The 27,752-nt window shown below is 36.3% G+C and overlaps 1 protein-coding gene across 4 annotated transcripts in view; it reads left to right on the top strand.

The window, feature by feature from the left end:
• The window catches only part of LOC150107391 (sister chromatid cohesion protein DCC1), a 280,847-nt gene that overhangs the window by 209,970 nt on the left and 43,125 nt on the right, over positions 1-27,752 (top strand). For all 4 annotated transcript variants that reach the window (XM_090391252.1, XM_090391253.1, XM_090391251.1 and 1 more), the window contains exon 9: positions 602-679. In XM_090391252.1, coding sequence (XP_090247378.1) covers positions 602-679 — 78 coding nt within the window. The remainder of the gene's footprint in view (positions 1-601; positions 680-27,752) is intronic.

The following is a 27,752-nucleotide window of genomic DNA, read 5'->3' as shown; positions in this document are numbered from 1 at the left end:
TGGTGGGTTTCTATGCTGGAATCTTATGATCTTATGTTTTTACTGCTGATAGTGATCAAGCAGGGTGTCTACACTAGCCTCTCTTGGCTATGATCCTGTGTTTTATTCAGTGTCATTATATTCTGTATATAAAAAATTACTTTCTGATATTTAGTTTAAAAAAAAAAAAACATTTTAAAATGAACCCAGTGCGCTCCAGTCATAAAAGCATCAGAGTATACACTAGAGTCAGATATAATATGGATGTCACTGTCTTGCCCTTCTGACTTTTCCCATATTAAATCTTGTAATGCTTATAAAAGTGAAGTACAGTATATTAAGTGATGGAGAGAAGTATTTTCTTTAGAAAATGATAATATCAAATTAATAAATAATTTATTTATTTTTTTTATTTTCAGCCATAATTTTGTGAATTTTATTTTAAAAAATAGAAAAAATATAATGAATGAGATGAGGAGGGGAGGGATATCCAGACACCACATCATAGTAGACATTATAATGTGGGTGATTGTATGACTCTTTCATGCTGTAACTGGAGAGTCCTATATCTTTTTTATCTGTTCTTTGATATAATTATAATAATATTTTTTTCCAAATTTAGTTTAATCTCCAAGAATTTATGGAAAGCTGGCAAAAGAGTGTTCCAGATGGGATGACTGTTAGTCTTTCTTATTTAGAAGTAAGTAGCATATTTTCTCTCCTTCTGGAATAGTAGGAGTGATGTCAAAGACATCAGAAACAGAAAACTTTGATGTGGCATTATTAGTTATTCATTTTGAAAAGTAAGAGGTGATCTTTGTTAAATTATATTAGCAAAGCACAGCAGAATTTTTTTTTCCTTTTTTTTTTTAAATTTTATTTTGAAAGATCAGACAAAAATTCTTTTGTATAATATATCGTTAGACTCCTTGACTTGTTGACAGATGCAGTCATATGTTCTCTTTCCCATAAAATGAAGGATCATTTCTTGTACAAGACACAACATAATTAACTTGACATTATTAATAGTCTCTATCAAAAGTTCTAATTTTAAGAGAAACTTGTGCCATAGTTCTATACATTATATATGCAAAAACACAAGGTAAAAGCATTATTTATTAAATATACTGCCATATATTTCAATCTGAAATTAATAGGCTATCATCAATGGCTTAAAAATAGTTTTTACAAGGTAAAATGCAAACAATTGATTATTCGAAATAGAACGAGCCACATGCTGTTAAATCACTAGTAGCATTATTTTCTTTCACTGAAGAAAAGTGGTTAATCATAAAAGCGTAAAATGAATTGCATATACAGTTGTGCACCCAGAGGGGGGGGGGCAAGGGGACCGAACACCCCCTCCCCCCAAAAAAGAAAAGGAAAAAACACTAGAAAAATTTCTAAAAATCATTTTCTAATTAAAATTCATTTTTTTTATTTATGTTGTGTGCTACTTATGAATTAGCGATCGCTGCAGATGCTCAGTTATAGGTCGTATGCGATGTGTAGTGTGTATTTGCAAAACATCTACTCAACTCGCCCCCCCCCACCCACCCAAAGGTTAAATCCTGAGCGCTCGGCCCCCTTCAAGATTAAATTCTGAGTGCGCCACTGTGCATATATATATATATATAATTTATAATATCATTATAAACAGATCATTAGATAGATGTAGTATCTAGTTGGTTTCTTAAGACCTTATGTCTTTATAAAATATCATTATTGGTTTTAAGTAGTTAAAAAAAAATGTCTCTTTCAAGTGCATTCGAAGTTCCATGTGACTGCCATCTTTCTTGCTTTGGACAAACTGGACGCTTAATAGAAAAAAGAATACAAGCACATCAATCGTATATTTTTCACAAAAAATCCGATAAGTCTGGATTAGCTCAACAAGGAATAAAGGCAGGCCACAACATTCTTTGGTCTGAAACACACCTTCTAGATAGATGTCAGTACAAATTCGAATGCCTATTTAAGGAGTGTCGAGGCCCTGTTTCACCCCTCTAACTTGAATTGGAACGACTGCCTATCCTTATCAAAAATATGGGAAAGATAATTTGAATAACACATCATTAAACTTTTATTTATTATTATTATTTTTTTATTACTAATTAAGACCAATTTATTTATTCATATGGAGTTTCCTCCCTATTTGTTTGTGTTCATTTGTTTGGTTGTAGATCTGTGTGTGTTCACGGGGCCAGTTTGCCTGCTTGCGGGATGAAAAACCCCAGATAAACTGGTGGGAAAAAACCCTGCTGTCCACGCCCAAGACCAGCTAACTTGTCTATAGCTGAGGAAGATCCTTAAGCTCCTCACATCGTTGACAGGAATCGAACCTAGGACACTCCTTCCCCAGGCATATGGTTGCGAAGCGCATAACCACTAGGCTAACCGTGCGGACATTAAGACCAGTAATGATATTTTATAAAGACATAAGGTCTTAAGAAACCAACTAGATACTACATTTATCTGATGATCTGTTTAGTATGATATTATAAATTATATAATTATATACATGCAATTTAATTTACACTTTTATGATTAATCTTTTCTAAATTGAAATTATAATGCTATTGGTGGTTTAGCATCATGCAGCTCTTTCTATTTTGAATAAATCAATTGTTTGCATTCTACTTTGTAAAATCTGTTTTAAGTTAATGATGATCGTCTGTTAATTTCAGACTGAAATATATGGCATATTTAATAAATAATACTTTTACCTTGCATTTTTGTGTATATATTGTATAGAACTATCAACCTGTCTTCCATATTTGTTATTTCTCAGGTTTCCAATATGGTTAAATCTTAAATTTTTGACCTTCTAAGACACTAATAACTGTAATCAGCTAGATCTTGGGTTTTTTTTTTTTTTTTTTTTTATCAAATTTAGAGCATCAAACATCTGTTCATTCCCTTAATTTTTTTCAGAAAGATCACATTTGTTGTCTCTAGTCTCGGATCTTCTTCTTTCTCATCCATCAGATGATGGGTTTAGTCCATATGAAATCTTTGCCATATGGCAAAGATTTCATATGGACTCTATCTCTTTGAGGCATGATAATTGCGGCCTATCCTTCAAAAACTGCAGTCAAGTTCCTTTTTGTCTGCTTTTCTTGATTGCTTCCTCCAGTGATTCCATTCAAGATTGTATTTGGTAATCTCTGAGAGGTCATTCTCTAAAGATGTCCAAACCATCTTAATTGCTGTTTACAATGCTGTTTTAATTCTAACCTAGTTTGCTGATTCATAAATTGGTTTCAACATTGAGGATAACAGTGAGGATAGCATTAACCCTTGCATTACAGTTAGTTTCACTTCAAACCATCTTACTTAAAATCCTTCAATTCTAAATGCTGGCTTACAAATATAGGCAAATATTACAAATATTTGCAATAATAAAAAAATAATAATTTTTTTATTATTGCAAATATTTTATTTGCAATAATAACAATGGTGTAATAGTTTTGATTTATCCCTAATAGTTCTATTTCCATAAAACTGACAGAAATACTTAAAGAATATAAAATCAAAGTAGTATTTACCCCCCCTTTATCAAGATGACATCACTTCTCCAGTCCACAAAAACTCAACATAGCCCACTTCAGTATTTGGATGTTTATTGGCTATGTTGTGATTACTGGTCATCTTACTATGGGCAGACAGAAAAATCTATTGAACAACCTATCTATTGAACACTTCCGGATATTGAATAATGTAGGAGTGAAGCCTCAGCCTTTTTATCACGTGTGATCTCTTCAGATGACCCACAAGAAGTTTTGCAAATGAGAGTGTTATGGAATAAATTGGAACTATTATACTAGTGCTACGATGTAATGGAGAGAAAAACCTGTGAGTCTTTGGAAATGGCATTAGATCCTAAAAATAAAAATATTAACCCAATATCCTGGCTATCATTAGCCAAACATGTTCATCCAAATATGCACAATGTACTGAACAATGTAACATACAATTAGAAATATTTTAAAATAACATCAATCACTTCTATAACTGGGGTGCTTAAGGGTCAGAGCTGTATAACTGAGAGGAGACCTCCACATAGCCATTAAAGGAATGCGGAGAACCGACCAGGGCTTCTGACCTAATGTCCAATCCTCACCTTCTCGTGGTGCACCCTGTTGGGTATCTACTTGGATACTGAACGGACGAGAATGGGCTGGCAATTTGGGATTAGCCGACCAAATTGTATTCTTATTGGTTAAACCAAAATAAAAAAAAATGATGGTACAACATGAAAAATTTCATGCCGGCTGGGGCGTCGCCCGGTTAAACAAGGCCCCCGTTGTTTTCGCCAGGGAACCAGGGCAAACAGCGAAAAGTCAGCTACTGGAACAAATCTGAAAACAAACCCCAACTCAACATCACCAGAGTTAAAGATCAGTACTATCAACGTAAGAAGCCTGAATGGCAAAGAAATGGAGCTGGCTGAGAAATTAGATAAGTACCAGATCGACATAATAGGAGTGACTGAAACAAAAAAGACCAAAACTGGTGAGATCTTTCTCAACAATAAATACAAAATGTTATATTCAGGCAATGACAATCAAGGAAAAGAAGGAGTAGCCATAGTATTCAACACAAAATATGAGGCTAATCTTCTTGAATGGCAGTCAGTCTCAAGTAGAGTAATGTGGGCAAATATGAGAATGGGGAACTGGACAATGAGACTTATTTGTGCCTATGGTCCCACAGAAGGTTCTACTAAGGTAGAAGTGGAGGAATTTTTTGAGGCTTTAGAAAAAGCAACTGACACAATGAAAAATGAAAAGTTGGTCCTTGTTGGGGATCTAAATAGCAGAGTAGGAAATGATTGTGAGACATACAAAAATATTTTGGGAAAATTTGGAGAAAAGAGCAAAGCTAATAATAATGGCAAATATCTGTTGGATTTCTGCTCAGGACATGGACTGGTTATTACTAACACCATGTTCCAACATAAAAATGTGCACATATTCACATGGAGAGAAGAGGCAAGGAATAAGAAAAGTCTCATTGATTATGTTATTGTTGATAGTGATGTTTTCTCCCTGGTGCAGGACACCAGAGTGTACAGAGGATTTGAAATTGGAAGTGATCACTATTTAGTCTTGAGCAGGATAAAATTGAATTTCATATTGAAAAGAATAACATGTAAGAAAGTTTTAAAGCGAATAAAAGTTGAGCAGCTCTCAGATGTGAACTGTAGACTAAAATACACAAAGATTATTGAAGAAAAAATGAAAGAGTTTTAGAACAGGAATCAAACCTTGGAGATTCAGTGGAAAACTCTGAAGAAAACATTGATTGATTCTGCCAGAGGGGCATGTGGTGAGGTTGTCTGTAAGAAAAAAATCAGAACTCCCTGGTGGACAAAGGAAGTTAAAGAGGCAGTGAAGGAAAAGAAGAAAGCATATCAAAAGTTCCTGTCAAATAAGTCAGCTTGTGCTCTTAGAGAATATAGAGACAAATGCAAGAATGCTAAACACTGTGTAAAACTAGCTAAACAAAAGTCATGGGAGGACTTTGGCAAGAATATAGAAAATAAATATCAAGAAGGTGGCAAAATATTCTCGAGGTTGTTGAAGATGCTTAAGAATGGAGGAAAGAGTGCCGTAAAAGGAATTAGAGATGATAAAGGTGACATGAAAACGGAAGAAAAAGATATCCTTGAAGTGTGGAGTAATGACTTTGAAAAACTGCTAAATAAAACAAGCAGTGATGATAGCACAGTGGTAAAAAACACTGACCAGGCATGCAGTCAGGAATACATATCCATACTTGAAGTAGAAAAAGCCATCAAACGCTTGAAATATGGAAAGGCAGCAGGAGTAGATGATATTCGACCAGAAATGCTGAAGTATGGTGCTATAAGAGTCTTACATTGGCTGCACTGCATAGTTCAGAAAGCCTGGACAGAGGGACGAATTCCTGATGATTGGAGTAGAGCTCTCATAGTACCCATATATAAAAAGGGAAATAAAACTGAATGTGAGAATTACAGAGGTATTTCCCTACTGAGTGTTCCTGGCAAGATCTATGCAAGTATACTTGAGAAATGGTTGAGAAGAATTGTGGAAGAAAAGCTTGATGAAGATCAAGCTGGATTCAGACTAAATAGAGGCTGTCAGGATCAGATCTTCACTTTACAACAAATAGTCGAGAAAGCATGGGAATATAACAAAGATCTGTATTTAAGATTTGTCGATTTGGAAAAGGCATATGACAAGGTGCCAAGAGAGAAGCTATTCAATATGCTGCAGTTATCTGGTGTTAGTGGGGCATTATATCAAGCAATACTTAGTCTTTATTTGAGTTGTAAGTCAGCAGTTAGAATTGAAGGAAGTACAGGAAGATGGTTTAATGTTAAATCTGGTGTGAGACAAGGATGTAGATTATCCCCTCTGTTATTCATTATCTATATGGATCACATTATGAAGGAAAGTGGTATTAAACATGATATCAAAATTGGAGATGTTAATGTCAGCTCTTTGCTTTATGCGGATGATGTTATACTTTTAAATAAATCCGCTACAAGTCTGCAAGATTCTCTGACTAAATTGAATAGCTGTTGTAATAGATATGGTATGAAGGTCAGCAATAAAAAGACAAAGACAATGAAAATAGGCAGAATCATTGAAAATGTCAACTGTGTTGTGAATGGAGAACCTGTGGAACAAGTAAAACATTTCTGATATTTAAGCACGATTTTTGCTGAAGATGGTAAATTAAATATAGAAATTGACAACAGAATCAACAAAGCTGGTATGGTGGGAAGTCAATTGAATAAATTCATATGGAATAAGAGAGAAATTAGTCGGAACACTAAATTAGCTGTATACTAGACAGTGTTCAAACCAGTTTTAACTTATGGATCTGAGAGCTGGGTCAGAAGTAAAACACTTGACCAAAGACTAGAGACCACAGATATGAGAGTCCTGAGAAAGATTATAGGCGTGAACAGATGGCATCAATGGCAATATCATATTAAAAACGAGGATATTAGGAAAGAACTTGACATTGTCAGCATCCAAGAATGCGTTAGCAGAGCTAATCTCAGCTGGTATGGCCACTTAAACAGAATGGGCGAGGAAAGATTAGCAAAACAAGTGTTCTCTGCCAAGTTGGCAGCAAAACGACCCAGAGGAAGACCAAGATATAGTGTTGGATTCTGATTATGTAGAAATTAGAATAAATGTTATTTGATTCAGAATCCAACATGATTTTCCGTCACAAGAACTATATTTGTAAATATTATTTAATGTAAATAACATAAATTATAATTGATATCATATAACTGCCTTAATTATATCAAGTTTTAATTAATTAATCAAAGGAATGTGTTAATGGTAAATAGATTCTGTATTAATTATTATTAAGCTATTTTATTTATTGTTATGTCAATATTATAAGAACTTGTATTTGTAATTTAACTACGCACTTATTGAAATGCGATTATTCTATTTATTCTTTTTTGTGAAAGCTTAATGTTATGTAATAACTCTATGTAGTTGTATAGCCTAATGTAACATTCGCGAGAATGTTTACGTTTATCGGTTGTCATAGAGACGCGTGAAATAAACGAGCGCGAGTGAAGGGAGCATGACCAGGATAAGAAGAGAAAATATATACATAGTAAGGAGAGTCGGAACGGAACTTTGGAACTAAATGGTAGCAAGGAGGACAACTAAAGAAGTAGAAGTAAATAAAAGGTTCTTAAGGGCAGGAGTTAAGCAGATATTTTTTTTAATATAAGTGAATCTTATAGTTGGCTGAAATTATTATGTTTCCTTTTATTACCAAGGCAAAGTCAGCCTTGGTAATAAAAGGAAATTAATGCCGTAGTCGGATAATTTAGAGAACTGGACATTCAAAGAAGAATTCTGAACAAATCCAGTCAGTCTAGAATTATGACTTATTTCTATGCTACCATAAGAGGAATTGTACGGAGTTTAACTAGTTGATGAATGATAAACAAGAATAATTAATGTACCCTATAGTTGTTGTCTGGAATTATAAAGCGCGATTATTAATGTTTTAGTTATAACCTTGGAGAATTCTTATAAATGTGTTTCGCAAGTGTAATAAATATAATTTAAAGGTGTGCTCACAAAATATTGAAAGTACTGAAGATTATTTCTGGTAAGAACAGTCATATCTCAGTTTATCTCGGTTTATGAAGATTTAAGTGTTAGTTCCGTTGCGCTGTTTCTAACATTAACTGTAGTATATCATCGAGGCTGAGAGTCGAAAATATAGTTACATTGAAATAATATCTGCCGTGGTTAGTGCCTGTTATGAGTTAATCATAGAGTGTGGCTGAGAGATACATGGAAACTGATTAAATAAGAAATTCTATTGTAATAAATTGAGTAAAGAAACTTTGTGATTCTGAAATTGTGAATTTGTATGTGAAAGTTTGAAAGATTAATTTATTGTGAATGACTTGACCTGATGTACTAGCTTGACTGAGTTGTCATATTTAAAAGTGGAATACATGTATTTGTTATATAACCATATATTAAATGTTTTGCTTGTTAATTTAAATATTGTGTTTGCCTGAATTTCTTTTTACTGCACCGTTCACAAAAATTCGAATCTAGCGGGAATCCCAGAAAGAAAATAAATACTTCGGCCTGAATGAATGAAAAGACTGCTAACTAATTTTGAATTGATCCTACTAATTCATATAGACTTATCTAAGGATAGAGTGGCGCAGTATAATAGAAATTTCTCTACCCTTAGATCAGTGATTAATTTGCAATTAGTTTTCCTTTATTTTATGAAAGTGACTTTTAGCAAGATGGCGAATTCGAACGTCAAGAGAACACGTCACGACAATAGGTGGATTGATACGGTACAAAGTGCTTTAGACGATAGAAATATAAGATCTAATAATGTTGGAATCTTGACAAGTAACAGACTGATTTGGAGGAAAATTGTAGATAGGAAATTAATAATGATGTAATTTTTTTTCATGTAGTACTATCATATCCTGTACACCCCTTGAGGGTACATGGCAGGAATTTGATGATGACTTCTATAACTACATAATGGTTTTTTTTGTCTTTACTTTTTTGTCTACTAATTTACACTTATTTGTTGAAAGTTTTTCCACTTGGTTATACTATAAATTAAAGATACCAAGAAATTATATACTTGGTTTAATCCTTTATCCTAGTGTAAGCAAACAAAGTTTGCACCTGAAGTATTTTCAGGACTGGGCAACGGGATATTAAGGCAGGTGATATGACAAGTTGCTCCAGTCCCTTGCAGACCACGTATAATGCTGTGCATTATGGGAAAGGTTACTATCCAGAACGGTTTTGACCTTTATTGAGGTTCCATCAATAGGAACCAGATCCAGAGGTGGTACCAAGGTTGAAGTAATGCAGAAGTCATATTTTAATATAAGAATTGCCAAAAGGTGTCAGACCTTATTATTATAATACTCTGGATTAGAGATAGTTAGTTAAACATTTTTCCACTTGGTTATATTATAAATTAAAGGTACCAAGAAATTATATACTTTGTTTAATCGTTTATCCAAGTGTAAGCAAACAAAGTTTGCACCGTAAGAATTTTCAGGACTGGGCAACGGGATACTAAGGCAAGTAATATGAACTCATACTGCCTTTACCACGAGTTGCCCCAGTCCTGAAAATACTTTAGGCACCAACTTTGTTTGCTTAAACTTGGATAAAGGATTAAACCAAGTATATAATTATTTGATATCTTTAATTTATAGTTTATACTTATGTTTATGCCTGAAGAAATCCTCTGCAATTACAATGAAACATCATGTTGGTAATTAAAATAAACATTACCATCTTATTCTAGTATTCTGCCTTATGATTTTTTAGTTATATTATTATTATCAACAGGCCTCAATGGAGTCAAGAGACTCATTGTGGGAGGTCCCATTCTCACATGCACAGATCATATCATCACACTTCAACTTAAATGTATTCACTGTTCCTACACTCATCACTCTCAGGCAATGCATTTATCAACTACCACCCTCCATGCAAAAAAATCTGCACCTCGTTATACCTACCTTATACTGGTTCCAGAGATGGCCTCTAGTTCTCCCCTTGTCTCCAGATATTTTAGGAAAAATCTCATCTGCACTAATCTAGTAATTACCCTTTATCAACTTATATGTCGATTGTGTCTCCACTTTTCCTTCTATCCACTAGGCTCTGTTATTTTCATTCTCTCAATCTGTCCTCATATTCCACATTCCAGAGAGCAGAAAATGATATTGGAAGTGATCACCATTTAGTTTTGAGCAGGATAAAATTGAATCTCGATAAGAAAGTTTTAAAGCAAATAAAAGTTGAGCAGCTGTCAGATGTGAACTGTAGACTAAAATACATAAACATTATTCAAGAAAAAATGAAAGAGTTTCTGAACAGGACCGAAACCTTGGAGATTCAGTGGAAAGCCCTGAAGAAAACATTGACTGATTCAACCGAGAGGCATGTGGTGAGGTTGTCCGCAAGCATAGAAAAATCAGAACTCCATGGTGGACACAAGAAGTTAAAGAGGGAAAGAAGGAAAAGAAGCAAGCATGTCAAAAGTTCCTGGCAAATAAGTCAGCTTGTGTTCTTAGAGAATATAGTGACAAATGTAAGAAAGCTAAACATTGTAAAACTGGCTAAACAAAAGTCATGGGAAGACTTTGGTAAGAACATAGAAAATCAATATCAAGAAGGTGGCAAGATATTCTGGAAGTTATTGAAAAAGCTCAGAAATGATGGAAAGAGTGTTGGAAATGGAATTAGAGATGATAAAGGTGACATGAAAACCTGAGAAAATGATATCCTTGAAGTAGGGAGTAATTACTTTGAAAAATTGCTAAATGAAACTAGCAATGATGACAGCATAGTAATAAAAAAACACTGACCAGGCATGCGATCAGGAATATATATCCATACTTGAAGTAGAAAAAGCCATCAAAAGTCTGAAATGTGGAAAGGCAGCAGGAGTAGATGATATTCGACAAGAAATGCTCAAGTATGGAGGTATAAAAGTCTTACAGTGGCTGCACTGCATAGTTCAGAGAGCCTGGACAGAGGGACAAATTCCTGATGATTGGAGTAGAGCTCTCATAGTACCCATACATAAAAAAATGAAATAAAACTGAATGTGAGAATTACAGAAGTATTTCTCTACTGAGTGTTCCTGGTAAGATTTATGCCAGTATACTTGAGAAACAGTCGAGAAGGATTGTGGAGGAGAAGCTTGGGGAAGAACAAGCTGGATTCAGGCCAAATAGAGGATGTCAGGATCAGATTTTCAATTTACGACAGATAGTTGAGAAATCATGGGAATATAATAAAGATCTGTATTTATGTTTTGTAGATCTAGAAAAAGTATATGACATGGTGCCAAGAGAGAAGCTATTCAAAATGCTACAGTTGTATGGTGTCAGTGGGACATTATATCAAGCAATACTTAGTCTTTATTTGAGTTGTAAGTCAGCAGTTAGAATTGAAGGAAGTACAGGAAAATTGGTTTAATGTTAAATCTGGTGTGAGACAAGGATGTACATTGTCCCCTCTGTTGTTCATTGTCTATATGGATCACATTATGAAGGAAAGTGTTATTAAACATGATATCAAAATTGGAGATGTTAATGTCAGCTCTTTGCTTTATGCGGATGATGTTATACTTCTAAATAAATCCACTACAAGTCTGCAAGATTCTCTGACTAAATTGAATAGCTGTTGTAATAGATATGGTATGAAGGTCAGCAATAAAAAGACAAAGACAATGAAAATAGGCAGAATCATTGAAAATGTCAACTGTGTTGTGAAATGGAGAACCTGTGGAACAAGTAAAACATTTCAGCTACTTAGGCACGATTTTTAGTGAAGATGTTAAATTAAATATAGAAATAGACAACAGAATCAGCAAAGCTGGTATGGTGGGAAGTCAGTTGAATAAATTCATATGGAATATGAGAGAGAAATTAGTCGGAACACTAAATTAGCTGTATACAAGACAGTGTTCAAACCAGTTTTAACTAATGGATCTGAGAGCTGGGTCAGAAGTAAAACACTTGACCAAAGACTAGAGACCACAGATGTGAGAATCCTGAGAAAGATTAGAGGCGTGAACAGATGGCATCAATGGCAATATTATATTAAAAACGAGGATATTAGGAAAGAACTTGACATTTTCAGCATCCAGGAATGCGTTAGCAGAGGTAATCTCAGGTGGTATGGTCACTTTTCAATAAACCTTCTCACGTGATGTTCCAAAAACGTGCTCACTATCTCACATACGTTTCCATGACAACAAAACAAAATATAATAAAATTGAGCTATTGCATAACGTTAAACTTCTACAAACAGGAATAAATAGAGAATATTTACATTTCAAATAATGCACAGTTAAATTATCAAATACAAGTTCTTATATAATATTAACATAGTAATAATTAAAATAGCTTAATAATATTTAATACAGTCTTATCACTATTAATACATATATCTTTGATTAAATAATTAGATATTAGACAAAATTAAAGTAGTTATATGAATATTAAATTGTAAAATAAGTTGTTTACATTAAATAATATTTACAAGTCTAGCCTTTGTGATGGAAGATCATGTTGGATTCTGAACCAATTAATAATTACTCTAATCTCTACATAATCAGAATCCAACAGCATCAGTGGCAATATCATATTAAAAACGAGGATATTAGGAAAGAATTTGGCATTGTCAGCATCCAGGAATGCTTAGCAGAGCTAATCTCAGATGGTATGGTCACTTAAACAGAATGAGCGAGGAAAAATTAGCAAAACAAGTGTTCTCTGCCACGTTGGCAGGAAAATGACCCCAGAGGAAGACCAAGATATAGGTGGATTGATACGGTACAAAGTGGCTTAGATGATAGAAATATAAGATCTGATAATGTTGGAGTCTTGAGAAGTAACAGACTGATTTGGAGGAAAATTGTAGATAGGAAGTTAGTAATGATGTAATTTTTTCATGTAGTACTATCATATCCTGTACACCCCTTGAGGGTACATGGCAGGAATTTGATGATGATTAGAAATATAAAGAATAAAAATTTTTGTTACAAAATAACGCAAACATCGATAATGAAAGAAAATAAAATTAAACAAATGCATTTAACATTAATTAATCAGAATCTTCAATAGTTGGATTTACAAAACTGTCATAACAGTCATCGCAAACAATATTACTATGCTGAAAGCATAATACTTTTTACAATGCTTGCAAAAGTATTTTGATAAGCGACTCGTTTTGGATGCATAGCACATAAAACATCTTTTTCTTTTTCTGTTTGACGAGGGAACCATATCTATGTCGTCATTAGAATTTCCTTCAAATTGTGTCTGAAGTTGATGAAGTTTCAGGTGTAAAGGCCTATTCATACCTGTAGAGATTTCTGAACGTCTTTTTATTTGTTCTGACACTAACTGCATTACAAGATTTGTAATGAATATTCTGAGCCGTATTTTCATATTGTTCAGCATATGAATAATCCGAGTATTTATATTTATGAGCTATACTGACACCGGAGCTCACAGTAATTTACTCTCAAATATCACAAACCTTTACAAAAAAACGTGTTCAACCAAACTGATAGCAAAAAAAAAAAGTGCGGAATATCACTCGTAACATGCGCATGCGCAGCAAGTCATGACCTTCAACCTATTCAATAAAATATCTATGTCAATTAGCAAGTATCTGTCAGATCTGCCGGGACCTCCACAGGGTCAAATATCACAAATTTTTGCATAACACATGTTAAACCAAACTGACAGCAACAAAAGTGCAAAATAGCACTCGTAATATACTCATGTGCAGCTACTCATGACCTTCAACCTATACAATAGATAGATTAAAGAATATTCATGTTAGCAATTAGCATGTATCTGTCAGATCAGATGTGAGTACTGCCCAAGTGTTAAGCAGCACCATGAGGCATGCTGCCTCTATACTACTCTCTGTCGATGGTACTGGTCCCAGGGATTATCAAAATAAAAATAATTATTTGGAGCTTATATAAATAGAATAAAATATAATTATCTTCATAAATATGTATATATAAATTTAATATTGTTTTTAAAATTTTTTCTGCCTCCAGTATAATTGTAACATAAACTCTTTCCGCCCTTTTACTTTTCCGCCTGTGGCATTCGCTCATTCCGCCCCTGCCTCGCGCCGGGCCTGTCCGTCACCTTGTGGTTGTTGTCTAGGCCACCACTGTGAAATTGGCACCTTGGGCAGTCGTTCACAATATGAGTAATCATGTGAGCTACAGGAGAACAATCACAACAAGGGTGGTCTAACAGCCTGCATTTACGTACTAGGTAGCCACATCTTCCCTGGTTAGTTCTGATCCTGTTGATAGATGATCAAATATTCCTAGGAAGAGCAAAACCAGGCTGCAAAGCACAGGGATCTTCTACCAGGAAGCCGTTTGTCAGAAGATTGTTGGACCAGTATTCTCTCCACACGTCAGGTGTTGATGGCAGGGCAGCTGAAGAGATTTCGTCCATGGACCAGAAGGCTTTCTAGATTTTAGGTGAAGACTAGGTGGATTTATGAGAGTCTGATTCAGGGGCAGGAGTGGGTTGCTCATTGCTTTATTAAATTCTTTAATCGAGGCTTGTTTTCTCCGTCTGTTTGGTGGAGCAATGTTAGATAGGACAGGCAACCAAAAGAGAGGGGGGGGCTGCTTCTCACTGTCCCACTAATTGTGCACGTGGTAGAATTTAGTTGGGTGTCTATAATGTTAGTGTGTGCACTTCTTTCCCAGACAGGGGTACAATATTCTGCTGCAGAGAATGCAAGGGCTAGTGCAGATGACTTAGGACTTCTGCACCACAACCCTAAGTTGTTCCAGCAAGCCTTAAAATGATATTGTTTCTCTTTTTAATTTTGTTGGACAGGTTAGTGATGTGCCTTCTATAGGTTAGACTTCTGTCCAGGATCACTCCAAGGTATTTCGGGTGAGGCTCATGTTCTACCTTTTTTCCACAGAAAGAAAGAAAGGTTGAGGTGTCGGTTTGCCTCTGCATTGTTCAGATGAAATACTGTGGACAGTTTTTGTTGGATTTGGCTTCAAATACCACTGCTTGAAGTACTCTTTCAGGATGTTCAGGTCTGTGTTCAAGGTTGATTCCAGGTTGGCAAAGGAAGTAGATTGATGTAGGATCACTAGGTCATCAGTGTACATATATACTTGCTTGAGCTGGTAAGTCGTACACATAGATGTTAAAGAGTAAAGGGGCTAACACAGAACCCTGTGGGAGACTGTTGTGAAGGTATCTGGGCCTGCTATTTTTTCCGCCAATATGGACCCGGATCTTTCTGTTGGAGAGAATGGATTCAAAAAGCTGGAAACTTTTTTGCACCTTATAATATTTCCTGGCTTTAGGAGGAGGCCTCTGATCCAGACTGTGTGATAAGCTGATGTTAGATCAGTGAAAGTGGCTCCAGATTTAAGTTTCTTCTGGAAGCCTGCTTCAGTCTGTTTTGTCAGGGCCAGGGCAACAGCAACTTCTTTCCGGCCTGAAGCCAGCTTGTTCAGTTGGGATTGCTCTTTCAATGAGTGGCAAAATTCTTTTAAGGAGAATTCTTTTAAAGAGATTAAAGGTGGAGCAAGGCAAGGAGATAGGTCGTAGATATTTGACATTGTTTGGATCTTTTCCTGGTTTGGGCACAGCAATTATTTTGGCTTCTTGCCACAGATTTGGTAGTTTTCCGGTCATTATAATTTTTTGTGAAAAGGGCAGCCAGCCATGTTTGGCCTCGTTGACCGAGATGTTTTAGAAACTCAGGGAGGATGCCATCCACTCCTGCAGCCTTGCCATTCTTGGTGTGTTTTAAGGCTACCTGTACCTCATCCTGAGATACTGGGTGTACAAGTTCAGGAAGCTCGGGGCCCCCATCTTCAGGATTTCTCTGATGGAAGATTGCACAGTAATTTTCCTGATAGAGCTGGGACGTATCTTGGAGGGTTTCAATAAATGATTAGCCATTTGATCAGGAGTTATCTCTGTTGTTTTGTGTGTTTTAGTTCTGCCCCCACCTAATTTTCTCAGAAGTGACCAGCATTTCCGGCTAGATGTGATGAAATTGAGTTCATGGATGGTTGAGATCCATCTTTCCTTTCTGTTTTTATCCAGCATTGCTATGAGCTTATTAGCAACAGTTGGGTCTTCAGTCTCTTCATATTTGGCTAAAAGTTCCTCAGTTTCTCTACTCCAGCATGGGATGTATTGTTTTCTGTAGCCTCTAGGAATAGAGGCTTTGGCTGCAGCCTTGATTAGTTTAACAAATCTTGGATAGCAATTAGGGGTGGGTGGAATTGCACTAATGGTTTGCTCGATTTGTTTCTCAAATGCATTCCAGTTGGACCTGCGAAGGTTCCAGCTAGCGATTGGTGTTCCACTGATGACTGGGATTGATATGCCTGTCTCTATTAGTATAGGACAATGCTGACTATTAGGGAATCTTTTGAGAATGGTTCTGGTTGTTGGCAGAGGTAGGTCTTCAGAGTCTTTAGAGACTATGCACAGATCTGGGGTGTAGGTTCTGTTCCATCTGGCTGAGTGGAGAGTGCCTTCCTGCTTGGCATCATAAATCAAATACAGGTTATATGTATCCATCCAGTTAACTAGATTGTTACCATCCCGGTTGTTAGAGGAATAGCTCCACATGGTGTGATGAGAGTGAAGTCACCAACATAGATAGCAGAGTGAGGTGGTGGCTGGTCCATCTGATCAGGCCAGGATTGCGATGGTGACATTTAGTTTTACTATCCTTTTTTTTTTCTTTTAAAATAGTTATTCATCCTTCTAACTAATATTTATAAATTATAGTCTAACTACAAATATAAATAACTCTTCTCCATCGCATATGGAATTCATCCCCCCATTCACTTCAGGTGAAATAAAACATGCATTAAAACAAATGGAAAATGTCCTGGTGAGACCTAATTCACATAGAATTAATTAAATGGGATGGAAACAGTATAATTCGCCATGTCACAAACTTACTAAATCTATGCCTAGAAGAGGGGAAGATACCAGAAAACTGGAAAAATGCTACTTTGATACAGTTATTTAAAAAAGGGGGACAAAGAAGAAGTAAAGAACTATAGACCAATTAGTATTCTCTTAATCTGTACAAAATTCTCACAAAAGTAATAACAAACAGGTTAACCCATCTTCTAGACTCAAATCAACCAGTAGAACAAGCAGGATTCTGTAAAGGCCTTAACACAATCGATTGTATTCATGCAGTAAAACAAAGAATAGAAAAAGCAGAAGAAAACCCAATTGCCTCTCTGTTTAGCCTTCATTGATTAGGAAAAAAAAAAGCTTTTGATTCCATCAAAACTAATGCATTCTAGTAGTAAGACTTATACGTTGGTTAGACATAACTGGTAATTAATTTACGGAATTGACAACGCATATAAAGTAAATTAATTAAAGATAACTTTAATGAATCACTTCTATATTTCGGCAATGTCACATTGCCATCTTCGGGAACATAAAGATATGGTATGTGCACTAAGGAACTAACAAAGCAAATGAGGAAGAAAATAAGAACTAATTTTGTTCCTAAAGTCCTAATGGTGCCCTCTTGCGGGCTAATTTGGTAGTCTTGGCAGTTGGGCTGAAGTTCTCAAAATGAAAGTCTCCCAAATTTGGGGCAGTTTCATGCACCCAAATTTGTTGAGGTTAGGAACGTTTTTTAGAGCTGCTGAAGATTCTTTGAATAGTCTTTCGTATTTAAACTTGCTGCGATGGATTATTTTTGTCTTCTTCCAACGAATTTTATGGTGGGTATCTAAGGCATGGTCTGCCAGCCCAGAGCGGCTGTACTGGTGGAACCGGATGTAGTCTTGGTGTTCTGAAATCCTGATATTTGTTGTTCTGCCTGTTTGGCCAAAGTAGGACAATTTGCAGCTGCAAGGGACCTGGTATACACCAGGTAGGTCTAGGGGAAGTGGTTGGTCTTTGGTAGAGCGGATAAGGGATGCCAACTTTTTATATGGTCTGTAACAGGAAGTAAGGTCATATTTTTTGAGGATATTAGTTATTTTTTCAGAGGTGCCCTGGATGTAGGGGATAGTGATAGACTTGGTGTAGTCTTTATTGTGGAGGGGGGGAGGGGGGTTGTGGTTTACAGGTTTTAGTATTTTTTGGATTTTTTTGGGGTTGTAGCCATTGGCTAAGAAAGTGTTGAGGATGTGGTTTAGTTCCATAGTCAGGGCCTTGTCATCTGAGCAGATTAAGATGCCATCTGAGAAGATGGCAATGTGACATTGCCGAAATATAGAAGTGATTCATTAAAGTTATCTTTAATTAATTTACTTTATATGCGTTGTCAATTCCGTAAATTAATTACCAGTTATATCAAAACTAATGCAATAATCAAAGCACTCCAGAATCAGAGAATTCCTGGAGAATATATGGACCTCCTCCAGGAAATATACCACACTACAATAGCAACAATCTAACTTTGCACGAGTAGCAATAAAATATCAATTGAAAAAGGTGTCCGACAAGGCGACTCTCTATCACCCAAAATCTTTACAGCAGTCCTTCAAGAAATATTTATAATATAAACTGGACAAACCTTGGTTTAAAAATTAATAACAGAAACTTAACACACCTAAGATATGCAGATGATATCATAATTTTTGCAAACACTCCAGAAGACTAATATAATGATAGAAGCCCTATATCATGAAAGCAGAAAAATCAGTCTAAAAATAAATAGAGAAAAAGCTAAAATCATCTTTAATCATTTTGTAACACCAAAAAACAATAATAATAGAAAACAATTTCTTGAAAAGAGTCTCTTCATATACATACTTAGGTCATCTCATTGATATAAACTGTGGACTCCAAAAGGAAATTAATAAGAGAGTTCAATTTGCCTGGAGTGCATTCAGAAAATTGAAAAGCATTTTTCAAAACAATCATGTCCCACTCTGTTTAAAAAGGAATATATTTCGAATAAATAGGTGTATATTTCGAGTCATCTCATATGGTTGTGAAACTTGGTCACTAACAAAAGCACTGGCAAATAAATTAACAACAACTCAAAGAAAAATGGGTAGGTTGATGCTAGGCATCACATTAAAAGATAAGAAGCCAGACTCACATCATTGGCATCATTTTTCACCATAAGCGACTAAAATGGAAATGGGCTGGACGTCTATCCAGAAGAGAAGATGAGTGATGAACCATCATACTAATGAACTGGATTCTAAAAGAAGGGAAACGAGGCCTAGGACATCCTGAAAGAAGGTGGCGTGATGAATTGTCAAATTTTGTTGGGGAAAATTGGTCAGCCATTACCAAGAACAGAGAAAGGCAGAAAGAACTGGAGGAGGCCTTCGTTCATCAGTGGACAGAAAATGAAAAGAAGAAGGTCTAACTACATAATTATAATACATCTATAACAGTACATTTTTAGCTGCTTTTCCACATCTCCGATTTCAAATGATTTCTATCTCTTATTGAAATGGACACATGATTACATTTGCTTCTGGATATTTCCTCATAGTTACTACTATTTGTCTCTGATTTTTAATATACACCCTCTGTCCAAAAAAGAAATCGAACTTTTCGAAAATAGAAAAACTAGTGGCGCCAACTGTTGTATCTTTTTGTTGTCAAAAGCAGCAACCTTCATTAGTGTTGTTTCAACTGTTTATGACATTTTTTTTTATTAGAAGCCGAGTTATAGTGCCAAGAGTGACAATGTGTTTTGACAAACGGTCAGGAAATGAGTTTCAAGCAGAGAGCTGCGATTGACTTTTGTATTAAACTTGGTAAAAGTTTTACAGAAATGCACCAAATGCTTCAAAAAGCATGTGGTGATGAACGCTTATCCCATACTCAAATTTACGAGTGGTTTAAGTGATTTCAAAGTGGTCACAAGATTCTTGAGGATGACGAAAAGCCGGGCCGTCCAAAAACCGGTCTGAGCGAAGTTAACATCCAAAAAGTGCATGATTTCATCAAAGAAAACCCGAAATCATCTGTGAGATTGATTGAATATGAATTGGGGATTCGAAAATCAACTGTGCACAATATTTTGACCGAGAGTTTGGGCCTTTATAAAATTTATATTTATCAACTTTGATTTCTTTTGTGGTACTCTTACTTTTCAGTAGCCTTCAAAAACATTTCCTCTTTTCATGTGTTTATTCTTTTTCTTCCTGTGACTTTTTTAGCTGCTTTTTACACATAACATAAAAAAGTGGTTTCTTATATTTTTTATTTCTGTATTCTGTGTGGTTTCTTCTTTTCTTGGATGCCTGTTGAACTTTACTGTGCCACATAATTCTTTAATTTTCATTTAGTTTCTATTGCATGCTCTTATATTCAAACTTTCCCATGAAACACTATCCTACATATCAAAGGCTTGAAATAATATATAACAGATTTACAACCTTTTGTTGGTGTGATGCATATAATTATTGTTATCATAAATGTTCCTCGAAGGAGTCTAAGGAATCAACAAAGGGAAGGGAGACTCCTTTAGACATTCATACTCAAAGTAACCTATATCTCTTCTTGATGACATTTAGCAAAGCAGCACTCCAAACATCAAACAGAAATCTTCCATACAACCATGAGAAAAACCTGAAACTCACTTGCTAACTAACCATGTCCCCAGTAGCTTCTAGAAATAACTAAGTTCTACCATCACCAGCCATAAGCTGCAAAATCTCATTTGTGCTTGTACTATGAGATCTCCTTACTAACTTATGCTTCTGTCATATTATTATTAACATCTGACCTCCATGGAGTCAGAGACTCATTGTGGGAGCTACGCACTATCACACAGAATGCTCATCCAATCGTGCCTTAAATGGATTCAGTGTGTCTACCTTCACAACACACTCAGCCAGCCACTCTAATGCAAAGAACCTGCTCTTCACTCCTCTGCTCACACCCTCCTTATACAGTTTCCAGCAATGGCCTCTTGTTCTATTGAAAAATTTCTTCTATATATTTCTTCCCCTGACTAGCTTATACGAGGATTTTTTGAAAAGTTTGGTAAATTTCCAATAGATGGTGGCACAATTTGTTCATTCATACCAGTGTCGGCATGTATCACCTTTTTCATGACCCCTGGCAAAATTTTAGCCATGAGACACATATTTCTCATTTGGCAAACATTTAAAACAACCGTGTTTGCATTTTCCATAAAAATGGAAAAAAACGAGTTCGTACAGTGATAAAACACTTTTGTTTGAAGAAGTGGACGGCCACTCAGATCAAAGCCAAGTTAGATGCAGTTCATGGGGACTCCACACCAACATTAAAGACTTTATTTTTGTATAAATGAGTTTAAACGTGGTTGTAACTCCATCGAAGATGAAATGAAGCGTGCCTCGGATGCCCAACTGAGGTCACTATGAAGGAAATGATTGACAAAATCCATGGTATCGTTATGGAAGACTGCTGAGTGAAAGTGCATGAGATTTATGAGATTGTAGGCATCTCAGCTGCATGGGTCTATAATATCCTGCACAAAAAATTGCACATGAAAAAAGCTGTGTGCACAATGGATGCCACAATTGTTGACTGTCTATCAAAAATGCATGCGAAAAGACATTTCAATGCAGTGTTTGGCTTTGTTTAATCGCAATTCGTATGATTTTTTTGTGCCGATTCATGACTGTAGATGAAAATTGGATTCACCACTACACACCTGTGTCCAAGCAGCAGTCAAAACAGTGGACAATGCCTGGTGAAAGAGCACCAGAAAAAGCAAAGACCATTTTGTCAGCTGGGAAGGTGGTGGCCACTGTCTTTTGGGATTCCCAAGGAATTATTATGATGGACTATTTGCAAAAGGGTTAGACAATAACAGGCATCTATTTATGCATCATTGTTGGACCGTTTAATAGAGGAACTGAAGAGAAAATGACCAAGATTGGTGCACAAAAAAAGTGCTCTTTCATCAAGACAATGCATCGGCCATCGCAACGGCAAAATCGCACGAATTGAGGTTCAAAATACGGTGGATGTGGAACTATGTGTTGTTCTTGTTCCCAAACTTAAAAATTTGTCTTGGTGGGAAAAATAATTCTTCGAACAAGAATGTCATTAACTCTGTCAGTGACTGTTTTGCACAATTTGGCAAATCCTACTTTTTAGATGGGATGAAAAAATTGGAAACTCACTGGACCAAATGTGTAGACCTTGATGAGACTATATTGAGAAATAAAGGTGATTTTTTCCAAAAAAATGTGTTTAACTTATTTTTTTACCAAACTTTTTAAACAACTCTCGTATGTCTCAATCATGTCGTGGTACTCCACATTCCAAAGACCACTGACCATCTTTGTGAATCTTCTCAGGATCCTTTCTAACATATCCACATGAAAACCCAGTGACCAAATCTGTACACAGTAATCCATATGAGGCCTGATCTAGGCGTTATACAATGACCTCATAACCTCTTTGTTTCTGCATATCAATTTCCTCCGCATCATTGCCATTATCTGATATGATGTCTTCACAATTTCTGGAATGTGCTCCCTGAATTTCAGGTCCTTGTCCACTACCACTTTCGGATCTCTCATCTCTTCTACTGTCTTTAAAGTTTCCCACCAAGTGTATACTTTGCATCCCATTGTTGCTTACCAAATTTCAAAGCCTTACACTTAGCAACATTGAACTGATGGTTCCACTTACCTGTCCATTCATGCAATCTATTCAAGTCCTCCTGTAAGGCCATAACATCTGCTTGCCTCTGCATTGCCTTCCCCAATTTTACATCATCTGCAAACAGCTGCATATCACTAGTTAAACCCATCCCAATATCATTAATATACAAATTGAACAACAGTGGTTCCAAAACTGACCCTTGCAGCACACCACTAGTGACTGGTGACAGTACTTCCTCTTTTGGGATACTGCATCCCCATATACAACTTTCTGATACTAATCTGACAGCCGGTCGCTGATCCAACTCAGAAGTCTGTTATCCATTCCCATCGGTTTCAATTTATTCAACAGCTTGTTTTGTAGCAGTCTATCAAAAGCTTTTTGCAAAATCCAAGTACACTACAGTATATGCATCTTCCCTGTCCATAGTATTTGTCACCTTGTTATAGTACATGAGTAAGTTAGTAAAACATGATCTCCCTTTAACAAACCCATGCTGATAACCACAGAGAATACTACTGTTACCCACCCATTTCTGTATCTTACTTCTCACCAATCTCTCTTGTAATTCACCACATCTCCAGGTACACAGATTGGCCTATAATTTGAAGCTACAGCCTTATCACCACCTTTATGCAGGAGAACAATTTTACCCTCCTTCCACTCCCTAGGAAAATGTGCTGTTGTAAGACTCTTATTAAATAGGCATGCCAATGCAACTGCAACTGCCAATTCCCTAGAACATTCCCATAAGATGCATGGTGGTATGTCATCAAATTCTATCGTCTTATTGACATCAAAGTTATTTATTTCTTTAAATACCTCCTGCTCACTTACAGTTAAGTTTACAATTAAACTATATCCTCTACACTTAAGTTCCTCATGATTCCAATATGATGAGGATGAAATACCCTTATAAATTGATCACTGAATATCTTAACAGTGTCTTTTTCAGCAGTTACCATTCTACCATTTTCATCCGTTAACATCTTACCATAATCATTCTTCCTTCTACTTGCCACATATCTAAAAAAACTCTAGGGTTTTCTTTTCCTTATTTGTCAATTCTGCTCATACTGCACTTTTGTTTTCCTTACTGAGTCACCCTTTTGACTTGTTCTTTATACTCTTCATGTAACTGATTATTACCATTATTCATCTTGTACTTCCTCCAAAGTACCTTATTCTCAGATTGAAACCCTCTGATTCCAATCTTGAGTTTCTTATTCGGTTTTAAAACAATGTGGGATTTAATATCCCCTTAATTTAAAAAATGTTTATATCGCCGAAATGAAGCTTATTAGCTCTTTATATTTAAGTAACCTTATTCTCAGTTTATACTTCAAATTTTACGGATATTTACAGCTGTCTCTCCATCCTCTTAGAACCTTGGTGACAGTACCTACATTTAGCAGTCCAGATGTGGTCTGATCAGTGCCTTGTAAAAAGTGGGAGAATAAATTCCTTATTCCTACAAGTTAGTATTCTCTTTAATGGTGTAGTTGTCTAACATGATGACTTAACCACCTTAGCAGTGTGACCTCTAATTTACTGTCCATAATAACTCTCAAATCCTCTGGCTTCAGTGACTACTTTCAACAGATTCCCATTAATGTAATATTCTGCCTCCAGTGTTCTCTGTTGAAAATGCATAACCTTATACTTGGTACCATTGAACTAACATTCATTGCCATTTGTCCATGTCTTAAGTGGAAGATGTGACTTCATGGAGGGATTGAGAGCAGTTGATGATGGGGAGGAGAGACTGACTGTAGGTGAGCAAGAGGTGTATGGGGAGTTGAGTAAACTAGATGTTAATAAGGCTGTGGGACTTGATAATATATCACCACATATTCTGAAAGAATGTGCCAGGGAGTTGACACCTACCTTGACATATTTTTTTAATACGAGTCTTACACTCGGTCAACTTCCTAAGGAATGGAAGGAGGGCAAGATTGTGCCACTTCATAAAGGCAGTGATCGAACTCAAGCATCAATCTATAGGCCTATCTGTGTGTCAGGTGTTTTCGTTAAGTTGTTGGAGAAGCTTGTGAGAACTAGGATCCAGAGTTGGGTTGATAACAATGGTATTATCTTTGATGGACAGCATGGATTTGCTAAAGGGAGGTCATTGTTTTAGTAATCTACTTACTTATTACAATAAAGTGACTGCTTCCTTGGACAGAGGAAAAAGGTACACGGTAATATACTTGGACTTCACAAAGGCTTTTGATAGAGTACCTCATGGTTGACAGTCAAACTAGAGCAGATGGGGTTGGATATTTGATTGGTGCATTGGATTGGAGACTGGCTATCTGATAGGTATCAACAAGTTGTGTAAGGGGGGAGAGCGATATCCAGGAAAAGGAAAGTCACTAGTGGAGTGCCTCAGGGGTCTGTTTTAGGGCCATTACTGTTTAACATATATATTAATGATATTGGCGAAGATTTGGATGGAGATATTCAGTTGTTTGCAGATGATGCAAAGTTGGGATGAACCATGAAGTGTAGTGAAGATGTTGTGGCCTTACAGGAAGACTTGAATAGATTGAGTGATTGGGCACGGAAATTGGGATGTGAGTTAAATGTTGCAAAATGTAAGGTTTTAAAATTTGGAAAACAAAGATGGGATGCAGAATTTATGCTTGGTGAGAATATATTGTTGGAGGTAGAGGAAATAAGAGATCTGGGGGTGATAGTGGATAAGGATCTAAAATTTAGGGGACACATAGCCAAAATTGTGAAGACAACACAAAGGCTTCTGGGAATGATGCGGAGGACACTGATGTGTAGAAGTAGGGAGATTCTTGTTCCGTTGTATAAGGCTTTGATTAGGCCACACACATGGACTATTGTGCCCAGATTTGGTCACCAGGTTTTCAGAAGGATGAAGATATGTTGGAAAGGATCCAAAGGAGACTGACTAAGGTAGTTTCTGTCCTTTGGAATGTTGAGTATGAGGAAAGATTTGAGAAGATGTAATTTGCAGGGTCCAGTGGATAGGAGGAAGAGGGGAGATATGATAGAGACCTACAAGTTGGTAAGGGGTTGTTATAGGATCAATGCTGGAGAAGTTTTACAGAGAATAGTGGGAGATCAGGGGAGAACCAGAGGTCATCCCTGGAAACTGTATAAAGAGGGTGTGAGTAGGGGAGTGAGAGGCAGGTTTTTTTTCATGCAAAGTTGTGAATGATTGGAATGCCTTGCCTGAGAATGTGATGCCTGCAAAGAGTTTGAATGTGTTTAAAACATGGTATGATGAGCTGTGTGTGTGTGTGTGATAAAAGGACCTCCCAGATGAGTCTTTGACTCCATGAGGTCTTGGGGTGGTAATAATAATAATGAATTTCATCACCCAGTGTGAGACCATCCCACTATCTGAAGCCTGAAGTAACTTGAAAAATTTGCATATTATGTAAAAAATAAATAAATAAAAAGTACAAAAAAATCCTTAGCACACTCATGGCATGAATGTGCTATAGGTTTACAAAGTTAAACAATAATATCCCAAGTACAGACCCCCCCCCCCTCAATGTGGGGACACCTGTTTGTGGTGGTGGAGGAGACCTCCCAGTGATGGTACTGGCCCTTTTCATTCTTCCTCTTTTTTTTCTTTGCTTTTCTTCCCATATTCTTTGCTCTACTTCTCCTGAGTCTTTTTCACTATCCTTTTTTCCAGACCACCATCGCTGGGATCCAATTTCATGCACCTTCACTCTTCTATCATCCATCACCATATCATGGATTTTTTCAATAATTTCTGGAGTAATGACCTCAACAGGGCATCCAGAACATTCAGCATCACAGTGCTCATATGCCCACTTCAAAAGTTACTAAACCACTTATAAACCATTCTAATCGAAGGTGCAGACTCACTATAATGTTTATCAAGCTTAGCTTTGGGTACCTGAGCTGTTTTGCCTTTCAAAAAGTAATGTTTAATCACTACACAAAATTCTTTCTCGTCCATTTTTCACAAATCACTGTACTTGATCGATTCAAATGAATGCCAAACACAGAGTAATAGATCTATCTGACTGAAACTTAGTGTGTGGTTCTCCAAAATAACCTCGATATATACTGGAGGCACCATCTCTTTGACTTTGCACGGACTTATCGAACAGCCCTCGTACAATGTCAAAAAAAAAAAAAGAAAAGATCGACATTGAACTTAACATTTTTTTGACCTTGGTGAATTTCGTGACTTCCACTGCTAGGAATGACTGTTGCTTTGTCTCAAGGTCATAACTATAAACCTATCACCAGTTATGACCACGAAGATGAAGTTGGGAGTGATCTTTGGTTTGATATTTGAGCTCCAGCAGTACTTTTCCTCCCTTTTTGCTATGCTTGTCTTTACAAAACTTATATATATACTTCCATCTCTGTTCCTGTCAGGATGTCATCCTCATCCAACCATATCTCACTTATTCGAAGTTTTTTGATCAATGCAACAATTTAATTCCCCTACTTCAAGTACTAGCATTCATATACAAACATAATAGCTCATTTCCGATTCTATAATAAATCCCACTGATACCTCTTCTCAGATGCGACTCCTCCATATTACGCCAGCCATTACAACATTCTGAGCTTTCTCAATCCTTTTTATCTGTGTTCACACAATTATTCTGAATCCAGCATCCACAATTCTTACTCAGCATTTCTCTCTCTCTCTGTTCAACCCTTTTTGTTTCCCTTTCTTATGTTCCTACACTCTCATTCCCTCCATTCACAAACTCTCCTATGTTACTTTCCTGCACTTCCATATCATCTCCTTTCCGAGATCTTCCATTCACCATCATCATCATCATCATCAAATTCCTGCTATGTACCCTCAAGGGGTGTACAGGATATGACAGTACTACATGAAAAAATTACATCATTACTAACTTCCTATCTACAATTTTCCTCCAAATCAGTCTGTTACTTGTCAAGACTCCAACATTATCAGATCTTATATTTCTATCGTCTAAGGCACTTTGTACCGTATCAATCCACCTATATCTTGGTCTTCCTCTGGGTTGTTTTCCTGCCAACCTGGCAGAGAACACTTGTTTTGCTAATCTTTCCTCTC

Source organism: Typopeltis vanoorti, chromosome 4 (genome assembly GCF_054136105.1).
Source record: "Typopeltis vanoorti isolate ZY-2024b chromosome 4, IOZ_Tvanoo_1.0, whole genome shotgun sequence".
Taxonomy (NCBI): Eukaryota; Metazoa; Arthropoda; class Arachnida; order Uropygi; family Thelyphonidae; genus Typopeltis; species Typopeltis vanoorti.
This window is presented reverse-complemented; position numbering and strand designations above follow the sequence as displayed.